The 16,134-nt window shown below is 31.5% G+C and overlaps 2 protein-coding genes across 2 annotated transcripts; one reads left to right on the forward strand and one right to left on the reverse strand.

The window, feature by feature from the left end:
• Positions 1 to 964: 964 nt before the first annotated feature.
• Positions 965 to 5,714, forward strand: LOC124935433 (probable disease resistance protein At1g61310). Its single transcript, XM_047475866.1, has 4 exons — positions 965 to 3,853; positions 3,971 to 4,348; positions 4,812 to 5,552; positions 5,652 to 5,714. Exons 1-4 carry the CDS (start codon positions 1,040 to 1,042, stop codon positions 5,712 to 5,714), a joined length of 3,996 nt encoding a protein of 1,331 aa, XP_047331822.1. The 5' UTR covers positions 965 to 1,039.
• Positions 5,715 to 6,535: 821 nt separating this feature from the next.
• On the reverse strand, positions 6,536 to 13,493 carry LOC124935434 (SEC1 family transport protein SLY1-like). The gene is made up of 2 exons (XM_047475867.1): positions 12,510 to 13,493; positions 6,536 to 7,110 (listed from the first exon to the last, which is right to left on the reverse strand). The coding sequence occupies exons 1-2, from the start codon at positions 13,491 to 13,493 to the stop codon at positions 6,673 to 6,675; spliced, it is 1,422 nt and encodes a 473-aa protein (XP_047331823.1). The 3' UTR covers positions 6,536 to 6,672.
• Between the last annotated feature and the right edge of the window lie 2,641 nt (positions 13,494 to 16,134).

Genomic DNA, 16,134 nt, shown 5'->3' on the forward strand with positions numbered 1-16,134 from the left:
ACACTAGGAATAATTGGACTACTCCACAATCAAAAGCTCTCTCAATCTTTCTCTTTAGATCAGCCAAAGAACAAGAAGAAGAAGGAAACCAGAAAATCCTAGATTTATAATTCACTCTCTCTCAACCTTACTGTGTTATGAGAAAAACACTCAAAAAAGTATTTATACTCTAACCCGTTTTCATAACAGAAAACCCTGACCCGTTTACCCGAAATTTAAAAAACCCGCCCGCAATGGCAAGGAACACCTCAACATCACTTACCTCAAGTAAAATAATGGATAAATCATGGAGAAACAAAGCTAAAACTTTGATTCATTGACCTCGAATTTGGGATCAGGGCAATAGTTTGATAGTCACGCTTGTCCTTAACTTTCAAAATACTAATCATTTTGAAAATAATTTAACCTACTATACATTGGCAAGAATAATTAATGGAAATGTGAGGCAACCAACCACACATAATATAATACTTTCATCTCTTCAACCTCAAATAATATAATACTTTTATGTCTTCAATCACACATTATATAGTGTTAAATTATTTTCGGGGTACTCTTAATTACTCCTCCAATAATTAATTACAATTGCATTAATATATTTATGTACTTTTTAATTAATATTATATATAAATATTTATTATATAGCATTGAAACTGCATAAGAATAATTTCTTATACTTAGTGGCAAGAAGATGGGACAAAATCTTAAATAAAATAGTGAATCATACCAAACATATATATATGGTTTTACTGAAATGTCAAATTTTATATAATTTCCCTTCCTTCTTCTCTAATCTTAATCAATTTGTTAGATGGGTCAATATATAAGAACATGGCATCAATAATGACAACCAGTGAAGCACACATGCGTTATATAATAATATGTTTGCAGATTTGACCAGAGACTTTGCAATGTATTCCCATGTGGACCATATAACCAGAGACTTTTCATGTTTCATATATCATTTCTAACTCTTCTATATTCTGTGCATTCTTGTTAAGAAAGAAAAACCCATAGAAAGAGAGAACAAGGCATACAAATGGCAGCAGAGGCTGGTTTGAGTGTAGGAGGAAAGATCGCAGGGTTGCTGCTGATTGATCCAATTCAGCGACAGCTTGGCTATCTCTTCTGCTTCAACAATAACTTTAAAGAGCTCCAAACTCGACTCGGTGAACTTAAAGCAACCAGAAACGATGTACAAGCAAGGGAAGATGCAGAAGAGAGGAAGCGGAACACCCTGGGTGAAATCGTCAAGTTGTGGATGAAGAATGCAGACGGAAAAATTGAAAAAGCAGAGAGTGTTCTCAAAGATAAGGCCGAGGTTCAAAAAGGGTGTTTCTCCATCAAATGGTGTCCTAATATAAGTTTGCGCTTTTCTTTGAGCAGGAAGGGGAAGAAGTTATCTCTGGATCTCGTCGAGCTTCTTCAATCCGGTTGTCAGTTGCCACACACGGGATACGCCTTACCCATGCCGTCCATAAATATGTGCGATTACAATGGAGATGCTCGTGATTTCGACAGTCGAAGTCAGATTATGGAAGACATCATTGATATGTTAAGGGACGACAAGACAATGTTAATTGGGATATGCGGGATGGGAGGCATTGGAAAGACCACGTTCGCCAGGAAAATACTCCAAAAGGTAAAAGACTTCCATAAGCATTTATTTGACATTCAAGTTTTTACTACTGTCTCGAGTAGTCCCAATTACAATGTTATGCAACAAGAAGTCGCAGAGATGTTAGGGTCTTCGCTTAAGGACATAGATGGTGAGATTGCAAGAGCACACCATTTACGAAACTCTTTTAGTAACAAGAAAGTTGTTGTCTTGTTGGACGATGTTTGGAAAGAATTTGATTTAAATGCTTATGGGTTTCCATTAACAAAATCAAATGTTGGGTGTTGTAAAATTATTTACACATCTAGAAACGAACTATTATGGTCAGGTGAACGGACATTTACCAAGAAGGAAATCGGACTTGAACTATTGTCAAGTGAAGAAGCTTTTAATTTGTTTAAAATAAAAGTTGATCTGCAGTATGATGATATTGATTTTCATTGGAAGAATGAAATAGCTACAAAAATTGTAAAAGAATGTGGACGACTGCCCCTCGCGCTTGGGGTTGTAGGTGGCGCTCTCATCGAAAAAGAAAAACACGAGTGGGAGAATATGCTTTATCAATTGAGGAATCAAGGTCAAGATCAACATACGAAAAAGATAAACAAAGTCTTGGAAACGAGTTATCACTTCTTAGAAGATCCCAATGCCCAGTTCTTGTTCTTGCTCTGCTGTTTATTCAGAGAAGACCGGAGAATTCCCATTGAGACGTTGTATCGTTATGCAGTGAGTTTGCAGCTCTTCAAAGGTACAAATGACCTACGACAGACAAGAGTTCTTGTCTACACCTTAGTGGACAACCTAATAAGGAGAAATTTGCTAATAAAGTTCGAAGATTCATGGTACCACCGAGGAGAACGTGCAGTGAAAATCCATGATTTGGTAAAAGACGTTGGAATTTCAATTGCAGAACAAGAAAAAAATGGTATTCATTTTCTAAAGTGTGATAGTGTGAACCAACTAGAGAATATAGTGACTCCACACACTAAGATGATTTCTATATTGTTGCAGAAGATTGATCATCTAGAAGTCCCTGATTCCATGGAATTTCAAGGCTCGAAATTGGTGTTACTACAGTTGGATAGTTTAAGTGTTTTTCGATCAGATATTAAAATATTAGAATATTTACTTAAAGAGGCGGATCAACTCAAAGTTCTAAATATATTCGGCAATTACAACAAGATTAGTAAGTTTCCATTATTTTGTTCTTTAGCAAAGTTGAAGATGTTATCCTTAGAGGAATTGCGTTTGGATATGACAACCAATCTATCTTCCATTGGACATATTAAGTGCTTGGAAGTCCTTAGCCTTCGAAGGTCATGTATAAAAGCTTTGCCAAATGAAATAACGGAGTTAACAAATTTAAGATTGTTGGATTTGTCTGAGTGCAAGTGTTTTATAAGCAATGACATTCTTTCGAAGCTTACTAATCTACAAGAATTGTACATGTTGCGTGGTTTCAATGATTGGAGGCTACAAAAAGCAGAGAGTGAGGACAATCATGCAGCAGGACTTGATGAGTTAAATAAGTTACATAAATTGTGGAGATTAGAATTGGAGGTACCAGAAATTGAACAAGTGCCGAGAGGTGTTAGACTATTTTCTTCTTCAACATTGTTAGAACAATTCAACATAAGAATAGGAAAAGGAATAATAGGAGAAGAAAATTTTCTTGAATATGAAAGTGGGGAAAGATTGTTGAGGTTGGTGCTTAGACCGAAGAAAGTTATAGAAAATACTAGTTTCTTATCTGAACTTGGAGTGTTAATAGAAAAAGACATTACAGATTTATATGTATGCGCTGATTCTGGCATGTTGGAGAAGATTGATATAAGCAAATTCCTATCATTGAAAAATATTGTGCTTAGAAAGTGTGGATCTCTTTTCCTACGGTCACCGTCATCTATGCAGACTTCTAAACTTGGGCGTTGTTTGCGGCGTATTGAACTATATGAATGCAATGAAATGACACACTTATGTTCTACATCAATATCAAGGAATCTCACAAACCTTCAAGATCTTGTTCTCAAAAAATGTGAAATGATGGAAGAAGTTGTTAGGTTTTGCGATGATAGAAAACAACTCGATAAAATTGAGTTCAATACTTTGAAAACTCTTAAACTTTGTGACTTGTATAGGCTGGAATGTTTTTGCAAAGGAGTAAACGAGATTCATTTCCATAAACTGAAAATATTGGAGTTAGAAGGATTGAAGAAATTTATGTTCCCAACCAAGGTATGATTACTACACAACTTTCAGTTATAAAAAAATGATATAAGGGTTAAACCAAACAAAAAAAATTACATGTTCTATTATTGTGAATTCTTTTTAATCATATTTATTATTTTGTAGTTGGAAATATCTTACGTGGAGGAGCTGAGTATGAAATCTATTCCAAACATTGAAACATTGTGCAACATCTTGCTACCATCACTGCAAAAGTTGAATATTGATAGTTGTGATAATTTCCAATATGTTGACTTCTTTGATAGCTTGATAATTTCTAATCTTAAAAGTTTAATCATTAAAAGATGCAAAATGTTGAAAGGAGTAGTAGGAGTAACAACGGGTGGAGAAGAGCAATGGAGAAAATCAATTAAATTCCCTAATTTGTCAACATTGGAACTTGAATCCTTGGAAAAACTTGCGAGTTTTGTCATCGACGTCAACAATTTGGATGACAAAGATGAAAAGTCTCGAAGTGTACTATTTTATCACGATGATTATCAGGTAATAGTGAAAATAGTATGTGAAATTTTATTTGTGAAATTTTATTCTTAAGTTTAGTAGTGTAGTATAATTAACTTTTCCAAGAATAAAAAGTAATGTGTGAATAACTAATAACATAATTTATAGAAATATATATAAGGAAAACTAAGTATCAGTAAATGTAAAAAGTAATGTTTTATTACATGATGATGATTAGGTAATGTTCTTAATTTTAATTCCTAAGTTAAAACAGTATATGAATGGGTAATATTTAAGATTATCTATACCAAGATGATGATGAGGTAACTTTTGTAAGTGTTGATTCCAAGTTAATTAAAATAGTATTAGTGCTATATAATTAATTGGGAATAGTTAAATTATTAATATAACACAAGTATTGTGTATTATAAAGTAAATAAAAAATTGATTATAATAATTTGTTGTTTAATTATATCTGAAATGAATAAATATATTTTGTATGCAGGTCTCATTTCCTTGTTTAAGAGCGTTGGATATAAGGAGATTGCCAAAGATAAATTATATATTAGGAAACAGAGACGGAGGAAGAAAGGGAGTACAGGGGCATCATCATCCTGATTATAATAAGATATTTCCTGTATTAAGTAAATTGGAGTTGAATGGATTAAGCAATTTAATACATATGTATGAAATCAACCAGCCTGCAGGACTAGGAGGAGTGCTTTTATTTCAAAACTTGACAGACCTGACAGTTGAATGTTGTTTGAAATTGAGATATTTGTTTTCGGAGAATATAGCTAGAGTCGCTGCCAAGCACCTTAAGACTATAGAAATTTGTGTTTGTCCGATGATGGAAGTGGTGATGAAGAATATTGAGGATGATGATGATAAAGAAGGAGGAGGAAGTAATAATTCTGTCGACGGAAATACTCGTCATTTCTTTCCGCTCCTTAAGAATTTGAGACTGCATAATCTATCAGTTTTGAGGAGTTTTTGTGATGTTGCTTATACTTGGGAGTTGCCATCACTAGAGTATCTCGATGTATTATACTGTCCGAAGCTAGAGGTACTCTCTCCCGGCTATTTGGATTCTCCAAGGCTGAATGAACTCAAGTATAAGAATTATAGAAAAAAAACGCAGAAAAATCTCCCATGGTATTACAGTACTGTTCCAGAAGAAAAAGTAAATGTAAAGAATACTTGGAAAGGTGACGCTAACGGTGCATTGCTTCATTTATTTATGGAGGTACTCTCTCCCACTCTCTCTTCTTTAGTTATTTATCTTATTTTATAATTAAGTTATGTTTACTACATTATTATTATTATTATTAATTTGTATACACAGAAACAAGAACAACCAGTATTGAGACTAGACAACATGGAAGAAGAAGATGATGATGAAGAATGAGAAGATTAATGGGGGAAGTAAGTATATATATATATGTTCTCATGCATGTTCTCTAATATTCTATTTCCATAATACATACATGCTTTCTTACCTTAATTACATGATAAAAAGTAAAAGTATATATATATATATGTCTGCTCATCTTAATTACTGTGTCCATCCATCCATTTCAGGGGCTGCTTAATTAATTTACAACAACACATTATCGTTTCTCTGCTGCAAGGGTACCACCTAATTTTGTGTGTGTGTGTTTGACAAATTAACATAAGTTTCTTCTTAATGTCTTGTTTCTCGGCATGTATGCAGATTGGCAAGAATTAAGAGAAATCAGGAGACGTCGACGAAGACAATGCATGATTGCTCGATCGATTAAAGATTGTTCTTTCTCTCAGCTTTCAATTTGATTATTTTGCTCTCCTTTATTACATATTTATGATTAATAATGTGTTTTGAATATTATTTACTCACCAATTTTCATTCTATTTTAAATTAATATTACCTATATTTTAATTCATATTTTCCATAAAATATATATTTTCTTTTTAAATAAACCTATAATCAGCGACCTTCAACATTCACTAATTAGAGCAATCTCAGGTGCTTTCTAAAGGATTTTCAAAATATAGTCTAATTGGGGGATTAATATGCATCCCCAGTGAATGGAATTTGCTTATATCAAACTTCTTAATGATGCCTAAATTTTGTCACGAAAATCCAATCCTATAAAATAGGTGAGCTTTTGTAAATAGAAGTTAGTTTGAGTACTTTTGAGGAACTGAACTAGCAATTCATAAGAAAATAATTAACCCACATTCTTAATTTTTTTCATCTTATAAAACACAAGTACTAATAATAAACAAACCAAATAATAGTGTATATATGTAGCAATTAATAGTAGTTGTTACTTACTTTGTCCGACTCCAAACCCAAATATTCAAGTAAGAAAAGTATTGCATAATTAGCTCGACGAAGCCCCAGCACCAGCACCAGCACCAGCACCGCCGCCTAATCCCATTTTGTTACCCAAAACCGCAAGTTGCTCGACGAATTCAGCCCCGGTTAGCATTTCCGTGGTTCCATAGATAACATGTTTAACAGATTGCTGCTGCCTTTGGGCTAGCTCTTGCAAACTTCCATACTCCACATAATTCCCTCCTCCAATCATAAACACAATCCCCTCCTTAAAAGGCCCCTTCAAATGACCCCCACTCGACCCCCCAGAAGATTTCGGAGCACGAGGATCCAATACGAGGTACGAATCGATTTCGGGGTTCGGTTTCCCTTCCATTAAAGCCTCAACAGTCCTCGAAAGTGCGAGTTTATGGTCGCTCGATAACAGATTCTTCACGCCCGCAGTAACCGCACTTATATACTGCCCGTAAAGCTTCTCCGCCCAATCCACTTTTAGAAATCTTGTCTTGAAAAATAACAGAATTATATATATATATTATGTTACAAATAGATGAAATAAATAAAATATATGAAAAACAATATCACCGAATAAATTGTTGATTCGAGGCATGTGCTTAGCACATTTCCCTTAAAACAATTCCACCGTCTCCCCATGTGCTAGAGCTTATCACAGATGGCTGTCTCTCAGGGTACAACGAATCTAGTAATGATTCAGCACCGAAATCACTACACAACGAGCTTGATAAAGTACCTGAACTATCACCGGGTTTCAACGGAAAAATTGAACAAAGAACTCGAAGAACACTCACAAAACAAGAAGAAGACTTTTGGAATTCTAGTGTGAGAAAAAATATAAAATAATGTAAAAAATTTGAGATTAGAGATGAGGGGTTTTATATTGTTGAAAAGTTAAACTTTCATAAAAATAAAATCAACCATTAATCTTTGATCCAACGGCTGACCTTGATTGCCTCTTCATTGCCCTTTGTATTTTCTGTTCGATAGAAAATACACGTTACATGATTTTCTTGCTAATAAATTGATAGCAATAATATCATGAAGGTTACAATGACAATTAACAAAATTAAACATATTTAATTTGATAATTGTTTTTCAAGCCATTAAATGTTAATTACATCATTAACAAAATAATTTAATTATTTGGATCAAATTTCACTTTAATTCACGTTTGAATTTCATGTGAATTTCGTTTGAATTTCATTTGATTTTATTTACCCAAATTCTCATTTCCATTCATTAATGGAATTTATGAATTAGTTTAAAATTCCAACAATCCCCCACATAAATGGAAATTGAAAGATTAACCCGGTGAAGGTTCAACAATTAAATTCTACATAGGATAGGTAGGTGTAACCCTTTGAACCTTCCCTTGTGAAAGCATATAATTTTACTAGCTGATTAGTAGACTTGATGTCCTTGAACTATTCTGCCTTTTGTGTAAACGATTACACACTTTCACATAGAATTCTCCGTGATACATGTCAAGCTCTCATGGATGTGTCCATTTTGGCCATGGAACACGCGCCTGGTTCTGTGAGAGGGTCTAGAATTGAGCCGTGCAATTCTTTCGAAGCGGCCCACTTCTCCCTCACATAGGTGATCTCTTTGCTCACAAAGAATCATTAAAAGCGATATGTTTATCCTCGTCAAAATATATATTGTTTCGTTATAGGATTAATCCTCAACAATAACTTTCCAAGTTAGTACAATTAAGTTGTCCCATTGAACCTAGTTCTTGGGATCTCTAGTCTGCATAGGTTGGGTTTTCCTTCATACCAACTTATAGTAGGCTAATGTCTCACAAGACTTCAAACTATCTCTCTATTCAATAATCTGATTAGTGGATCCACAATGTTATCTTTGACTTACATAGTCAAATTTGATAACTTCATTAGAGAGTATAGTCTAATGACATTATGTCTAAGACGTGTATGTCTAGACTTGTCACTAACTCTAAGCTTGTCCAATTTATAATTACTATCACAATAATTAGAAATTTATGTTGGTACATTCTTAGTTAACCTTGAAACATCTTCTAATAAGAAGCATAGTCATCCGTACATGCTTATCATTTATTTTTTTATGGAAATATTGTTTACTTGGCTAACTAGTAGACAAAATGTCTTTGAACTATTCTGCCTTCGTGTAAACGATTATATATTTACATAAAAATATTTTATTTTTCGACATAAGTCAAAAATATAGATTATAACGTTTAATCTATCCATCATAAGTTTCTTAGAAGATTTTCATACGTAGATTGCACTTCTAAGTGTAAACATATTCACTTTAAGACATAAAGTCTTTCATTTAATAATATCAATATATCATTTGATAATAACATGATATTTCGTTTAGTGCAATTCATATCCTTTATGGATTTAATCATTTTTATCGTAATTTTCAACGATTTGTACAAAAGACACGTAATGAAATAATTTTCATTATCTTCATGATATATATAATTGTCACATCCACTTTTTAATAAAAGTATGATCAAATTTTCATATCATTATTATAAAATTTGTTATAAGTCATATCAAGACTTTATAAACTTTCTTTTTCATTTATTTCATAAAATCCTTTTGAAGACATTGGTTCTGAAAAGTTTTATGAAAATAATGTCAAACTATGACACATTTCTTGATTTCAAAATCCTCAAATCTAAAATATCGATTTGAACACCAACTCAGCAAATATAAATAAGACATTTTCTTGTTATTTTATTTTTTTTATAAAGTTGCGCAACTTTATCTTTTATAGAGAACATATTTCTCTAACAATAAATTATCTTTATATTTATCATAATATACACAATTATTTTTGTGTTATAATCAATAAAAATATTTTCCCCCACATTCGTGTTGATACCCTTTTTTAAATCACATACTTATATGATTTAAATCAATGATTTTCAAATCAAGAAATTGTCACACAATTCTTTTACAAATTTCTTTTGTTATACTTATCATACAATGATTAATATAACTATATCATAAATATTTAATTGAATAAAATATAATTTTTATACAAGAGATTAGAATGTTTATTCATATATAAATCATTCTTCACATAATCTCTACATAAAAAATTAAAATATTTAATCAAATAAAATATTTATTTCAACACTTAATTTCTATAAAAGAAATTAGAATATTTAATCAAATAAATATTCACCATATCACATGATTTCTACAAAAGAAATCATAATGTTTCAAGCATCTTTGGCCGAAGCCGCTTAAACATTTATTTTCGGTTGCACGTTTGCATCCCGCAATATTGGCACGTTTGCCATATTATTCTCAAATTAAACAAGACTTTCCTTGTAATTATTTGATTTCAAAAGTATCAAATTAAGTGAGTCTTTATGATACAATTAAACAATGTATATCAAATATATTATATTATACCAAATTTAATATATCCATATATATGATATTATATATTATTGCTTCTTTAATTTTAGTCACCACGACAAAAACAAATATATATATATATATAGTCAATAACTTAGAAACATAATAAAATAAATAATATGTCATATTATTTAAACAAATTTATATAAACTTTCATATATATATAAAAATACATTTATAAAATACATAATAATTAATAAAATGTTGACCGTTTAACTTTAATCAAATATAAAACTAACTAATTATAAGTATTCATGTCATCAATTATTTATTTCTTAATTAATTAGATGACCCTTAACATTCTATAACAAATATTTGTCAATCAAAAAATACATAGTTTTGTGACAAAATTCAAAATTATCTATTAAAATAAAATAGATTAAAAATAAATCTTTATTTATATATGTATATAAATTTTTAGATAATCATACTTATTATGAATGAACACGAATCATCATATTATTAGCTAATATGCATGATATATATAAATAATTACTTAGCAATATAATCAAATAAAACATAACTACAAACGTACCTCATGTCTTAATCGAAGTAATTACATTATCGTGTTATGAACGATAATCCACGTGAAGCGATAATGATCAAAACAAATCTAGGTGGATCATTCTCACCGAGATAATTTTTGCCAAAATATTTCGACTTACATAATTGTCTCTTTCAATGCATGATTAGAATAAGTTCTAACACAAACAACTTATTTAATCTTAAGAAATTAAAATTTCTATACTCAATTTATTTCATAATTTCTACATAATAAATTATAATGATTTCAACATTCATAATTAATGTCATTTAGACAAATCATGTTTCGGGACCTTTCGCCTCCTCACACCCTTGCATCTGAACTTTGAACCACTGTGCCAATGCACCCTTTTATTGTTGTATTACTGTTTACGACTTTTTGTCTTCTCTTTAGAGAAACTTATTTTTCTCTTATTTTTGACTTAAACTCTGTCAAACAAAATTAATAACTTAGTATCATAATCAAACGGTAAATATATAAGACAATTTATATGTACATATATAAATAGACTATATTTCGTTAATAATCAACCTATCACATTCTTATTAATCATCACGCTTAATTAATTTAAGAATGTATATATATATATATTATAATTAATTATTTTAAAACTGAAACCATATGTTTTAATTATAATTAATTTTAATTACTATTAAATATAACCACAAATTTTATTTTATTTTGAAAATTATAAGTTAACCTTTTAGTTACCTTTTTATTTATTAATAATGATAATTCTAGTAACTCTCAAACTTTTAATGAAAAAGAAAACAAATTATTGTTTTCTAAATTATTGTCAAGATAACATTTGTATATTGAATATACAATTTTTTTCTTGAAAAAATTTATATGTCAAACATATATCAGCTTATAAAATTAAGCTTTTAATAATACAAGAAAAATATTAATAATTAACATTATACGTGTATAATAAAGACTTATCTTTATTAGTCGATTCTTCTTCTTATTAAGATGAATAATTTTAACTTGTCGAAATGAGTCATCAACTCTTTTGCAACATCGTGACTCGTATATCTGAAACATCAAAGACAAAGATTTTCAACGGCAAAAGCTACTAAATAACTTAGCACATGAAACTGTTTTAAGATTGTTAGAAATCTTGTCTTGAAAAATAACAGAAATATATATATAAATTATGTTACAAATAGATGAAATAAATAAAATATATGAAAAACAATATCACCGAATAAATTGTTGATTCGAGGCATGTGCTTAGCACATTTCCCTTAAAACAGTTCCACCGTCTCCCCATGTGCTGGAGCTTATCACAGATGACTGTCTCCCAGAGTACAACGAATCTAGTAATGATTCAGCACCGAAATCACTACACAACGAGCTTGATAAAGTACATGAACTATCACCGGGTTTCAACGGAAAAATTGAACAAAGAACTCGAAGAACACTCAAAAAACAAGAAGAAGACTTTTGGAATTCTAGTGTGAGAAAAAATATAAGATAATGTAAAAAATTTGAGATTAGAGATGAGGGGTTTTATATTGTTGAAAAGTTAAACTTTCATAAAAATAAAATCAACCATTAATCTTTGATCCAACTCCTGACTTTGATTTCCTCTTCATTGCCCTTAGTATTTTCTGTTCGATAGAAAATACACGTTACATGATTTTCTTGCTAATAAATTGATAGCAATAATATATCATGAAGGTTACAATGACAATTAACAAAACTAAACATATTTAATTTGATAATTGTTTTTCAAGCCATTAAATGTTAATTACATCATTAACAAAATAATTTAATTATTTGGATCAAATTTTACTTTAATTCACGTTTGAATTCCATTTGAATTTCATTTGATTTTATTTACCCAAATTCTCATTTCAATTCATTAATGGAATTTATGAATTAGTTTAAAATTCCAACATCCACAATGTTACTTCTACTCGCGGAGTTAGCCGAGGCTAACGATACGTTTAATGATTTCATTTTTTTAACGTATTGAAACGCGCTGGCATCGATTTCGGATTCCCTGAGAGCTGTTTCGACGGATTCTACTTCAAATTGAGGGATGGTTTCGGATGATATTAGGTACATGATGGCGAAACGTGGCTTGTCGACGTTCGTTCCTTTTCCTTTGAGAACGCTGATGAGTTCGGTTTTGTCGATGTTTCCTTTAATCATCATGTCGTTCTCTTTTTTGGCGTAGGAATCCAGAGACCTGTCTTTGATTTGTCCGAGTAATGTTGTGGCAATGTTTGTGTGTTTATCGATTACCTGTTTACGCTCGGTTAACTCAGGGAGTGAATTTACCGCGTTCATTAAATGCTTAGTGTTGCCGACTAAATCTGTGCCGTCGAATTCAGCACCATTGTTTCCTCCTGTTCTTCTATTGACATCTTCAACGTCTTTCTTGTATTTATTCAGCTGTGATTCGATCTCGACTGCGACTTCTGGGAATTCAAGCGATTCATTTGCTGCCCAGAATGGGTCGGATCGATCGAGTTCGTAGGTTTTTATTCCACCCTTTTCACCTGGCACGCTTAGACTATTAAGCTTCAAGCCAAGAACGTCGTGAACAAGTGGCCTATACCTGAAATCATGCTGCATGGCTACTGATAACTCGAAGTTTCTATCGAATATACATAAAATTGGTCTTTGAAATAAACTGGAAAAGTTTCCACCTTCGGTGAACAGATTGTTCTTGGCTAAGAGATGGTCACGTAATTGCTGATCTAACAAAGAAGCTACCATCTCGGCAGGACCACCCCCAGGGCATCTAATTATAGGGACAACAGCCAGGGTATTATCCGTTCTCCTCTGATATTGATGGGAGAAATCAAAGGATAAGAAAACGGAGAAGAGTTGAGAGAGAAGGCGTGAGAGTTCTTTTTTGAATCTTCCTATCATGTTTTTTAAATAATATTTGTCTTAGAAACCTAACCTTAGTTGAAGCACACATATATTGTTAAAGACCACAATATAAGAAGACCCACCATATTATTAATATTTGTTTTGTCACGTCACCAAATAAACAAATACTAAACGGGTATCTACAATTATTCATTTCATAATCATTAAGCTCGTGACTTTAATCTAATAATATGTTCTACATATATATTTAAATCTAAAATCCAACAAATAGATTTGCAGCAAGCGTGTTCAAGTGCGGCTTTGGAGCAGTGGTGTATAACATTTGGCAAGAACGGAATGCAAGGGTATATGGCAGAACCCGCAGGAGCGTTGACGAGTTTTGGAAAGATATTGTATCGGATTGCAGCGCCCTCACGAGAACGTAGAGAGGAATTCCAAGCACGGAGCGGAACTGGAATATCTACAGGAACTGGAGTTTATCGTTTTTTAAACTCACTAGAATTGAAAACATTGTAAACAGATAATTCATTTACGTTTTTAACTTTTTAGCTTTTATTCAGAATGTTACGACTTCAAAATCATTCTAGGCCTGTCTAGAATAATCTCTTAAACTCGTGGTTTTTTTTCCTGTTTTGGGGAATTTTTAATGAAATGACGCTAAGTCGTTTTTCTCATAAAACTTGTAGATAAGTTTATTGAGGCGCAAATATATGTCAGTAAATACTTTTTAAGTTATTCTTAGTGTAGTGCCTCAAATTACCTTAGCTATTATCTTAATTAATCAAGTAACATTACTGTCTTATTATTTTGTTGTTATTGATGTTTTAGAATATCAAATAATATTTTTCTTTTTAATACTAACATTTAAGTATTGATGATATTGATAATGTGTTTTTGAGAAATAATATAATATGTTTGCAGACTTCACCAAAGCAACCAGACATAATATAATATGTTTATCTCTTCAACCACACATAATATAATGTCTAAAACTTACTCTTTACCACCGAGCTAAATGAACATTTTATGTCTAAAACTTGATAACAATCAAAGATATGAAATTATGTTATTTTAATTATATATCTTGCAGGAATTTACATGGGGGCCGAAATGGCTGGATAGCTAAAGGAATGATGATAGACAATTTGTATGTACTTGAAGTCCCAATAAATTAATGTATGTAATAATATATCTATATAATTGTTGTAATATATAGTCTGCAAATGAGAATGGGACATCCATCCAACATTAATGTGATGAAACGCTTATTCCCTTATTTGAAATTGATACGATCCATTTCGATAATATATGCAGACCTTACACGATATAATATATGTTTACAATGGAAGATTATCACATCAAGCGTACATATATGGATTTACATGTTAATGTAAAATGAAACATGGTATATAAAATAATTGAAACATGATTCAATAAAAGGGTATAAGTTATTAGGACACATAAATGGAATTTGTGGTTTGGATAACATAATGGATGTCTTATTCTATTCTAGCCATGAAGAGGTTTCATAATCTATTTGTGTACCTTGGTCTTTCTAACAGCCCACCCCCGAGGATTCCAAATAACTGATTGAATAAATATGTGACATGATCATATGATTTGTGAGTGTTTTATTTGAGATTTGAAACAATATCTACACCTACAAGATGTAATTCTGCTACTTTTAGTTGGATGTGTTGACAAGATCTCTTCCAATTACAGGAAAATCTTGCATTACCAAAGATTATTTATTGCAGACAAGAGGTATCCTCTGTTTTTTGTTTCTTCTAAAGTTCACATCAAACATGTATATATTCATTAAAGGTCGGAACTTTTGGAAATTCAAATGTTTCCAACCCAATGTTACATGTTCTATTAGGAAGATTATTGAGTTAAGAAAGGATTGTTGGAAGCTCATCAGATACCAAAGTGGCAATGGGAAGGACGCGCACTTCTGGTTAGACCACTGGCTTGAAACTAGACATATTATCAATAGCACTAATCTGCTTAACGAATTTAAATGGAGGATATTTGGTCAGGGTAGTGGAATGATGAGCTCAAAAAGAGTACATAAGGATAAATCATTCTTCAAAAAGCCTTAGACTTGAATTAGAGGAAAATCAATAGGATAAACAGCAATGGAAAATTCAATGCTCTATATATCTGGGACACATACAAAATTAGAATGATAGCCCGAAAGCCAACTGGGACAAACTTGATTGGTCCAAATCAGCGGCCCTTAGGCACAAATTTATACTTTGGATTGAATCCTTGGGAAGCTATGGATCAAAGACATTGAAGATGAAACACACCGCTTTGTGAACAGGATAAAGAAACTCTTGATCATTTATTCTATATTTGTCCATTTTCTAACATAAACTGAAATATTTTTGCTTCAATCAGAAAAAAGGAGTTTGCACGGGATAAGCATTTTTCGATCTTTGTGGCATTTAAAATTCTTACGTTGTTTTTCTTAATTTTTGCATTTAAAATTGATACCGGTAAGACATCAAGTTTAAATTATGACCTAAAATTAACTCAACAGTGAACATTTATGTACCTTTCCATTCAAAAGAAATGCTTAAAATCCTCTATTTAGTGAAGCCTTAAGTCATGACAAGAAGATGTTTTCATGATTTGTAATTCATTTTGCGGGATTCTACTATTATTCATTCAA

The sequence above is a fragment of the Impatiens glandulifera genome, chromosome 4 (genome assembly GCF_907164915.1).
Source record: "Impatiens glandulifera chromosome 4, dImpGla2.1, whole genome shotgun sequence".
NCBI lineage: Eukaryota > Viridiplantae > Streptophyta > Magnoliopsida > Ericales > Balsaminaceae > Impatiens > Impatiens glandulifera.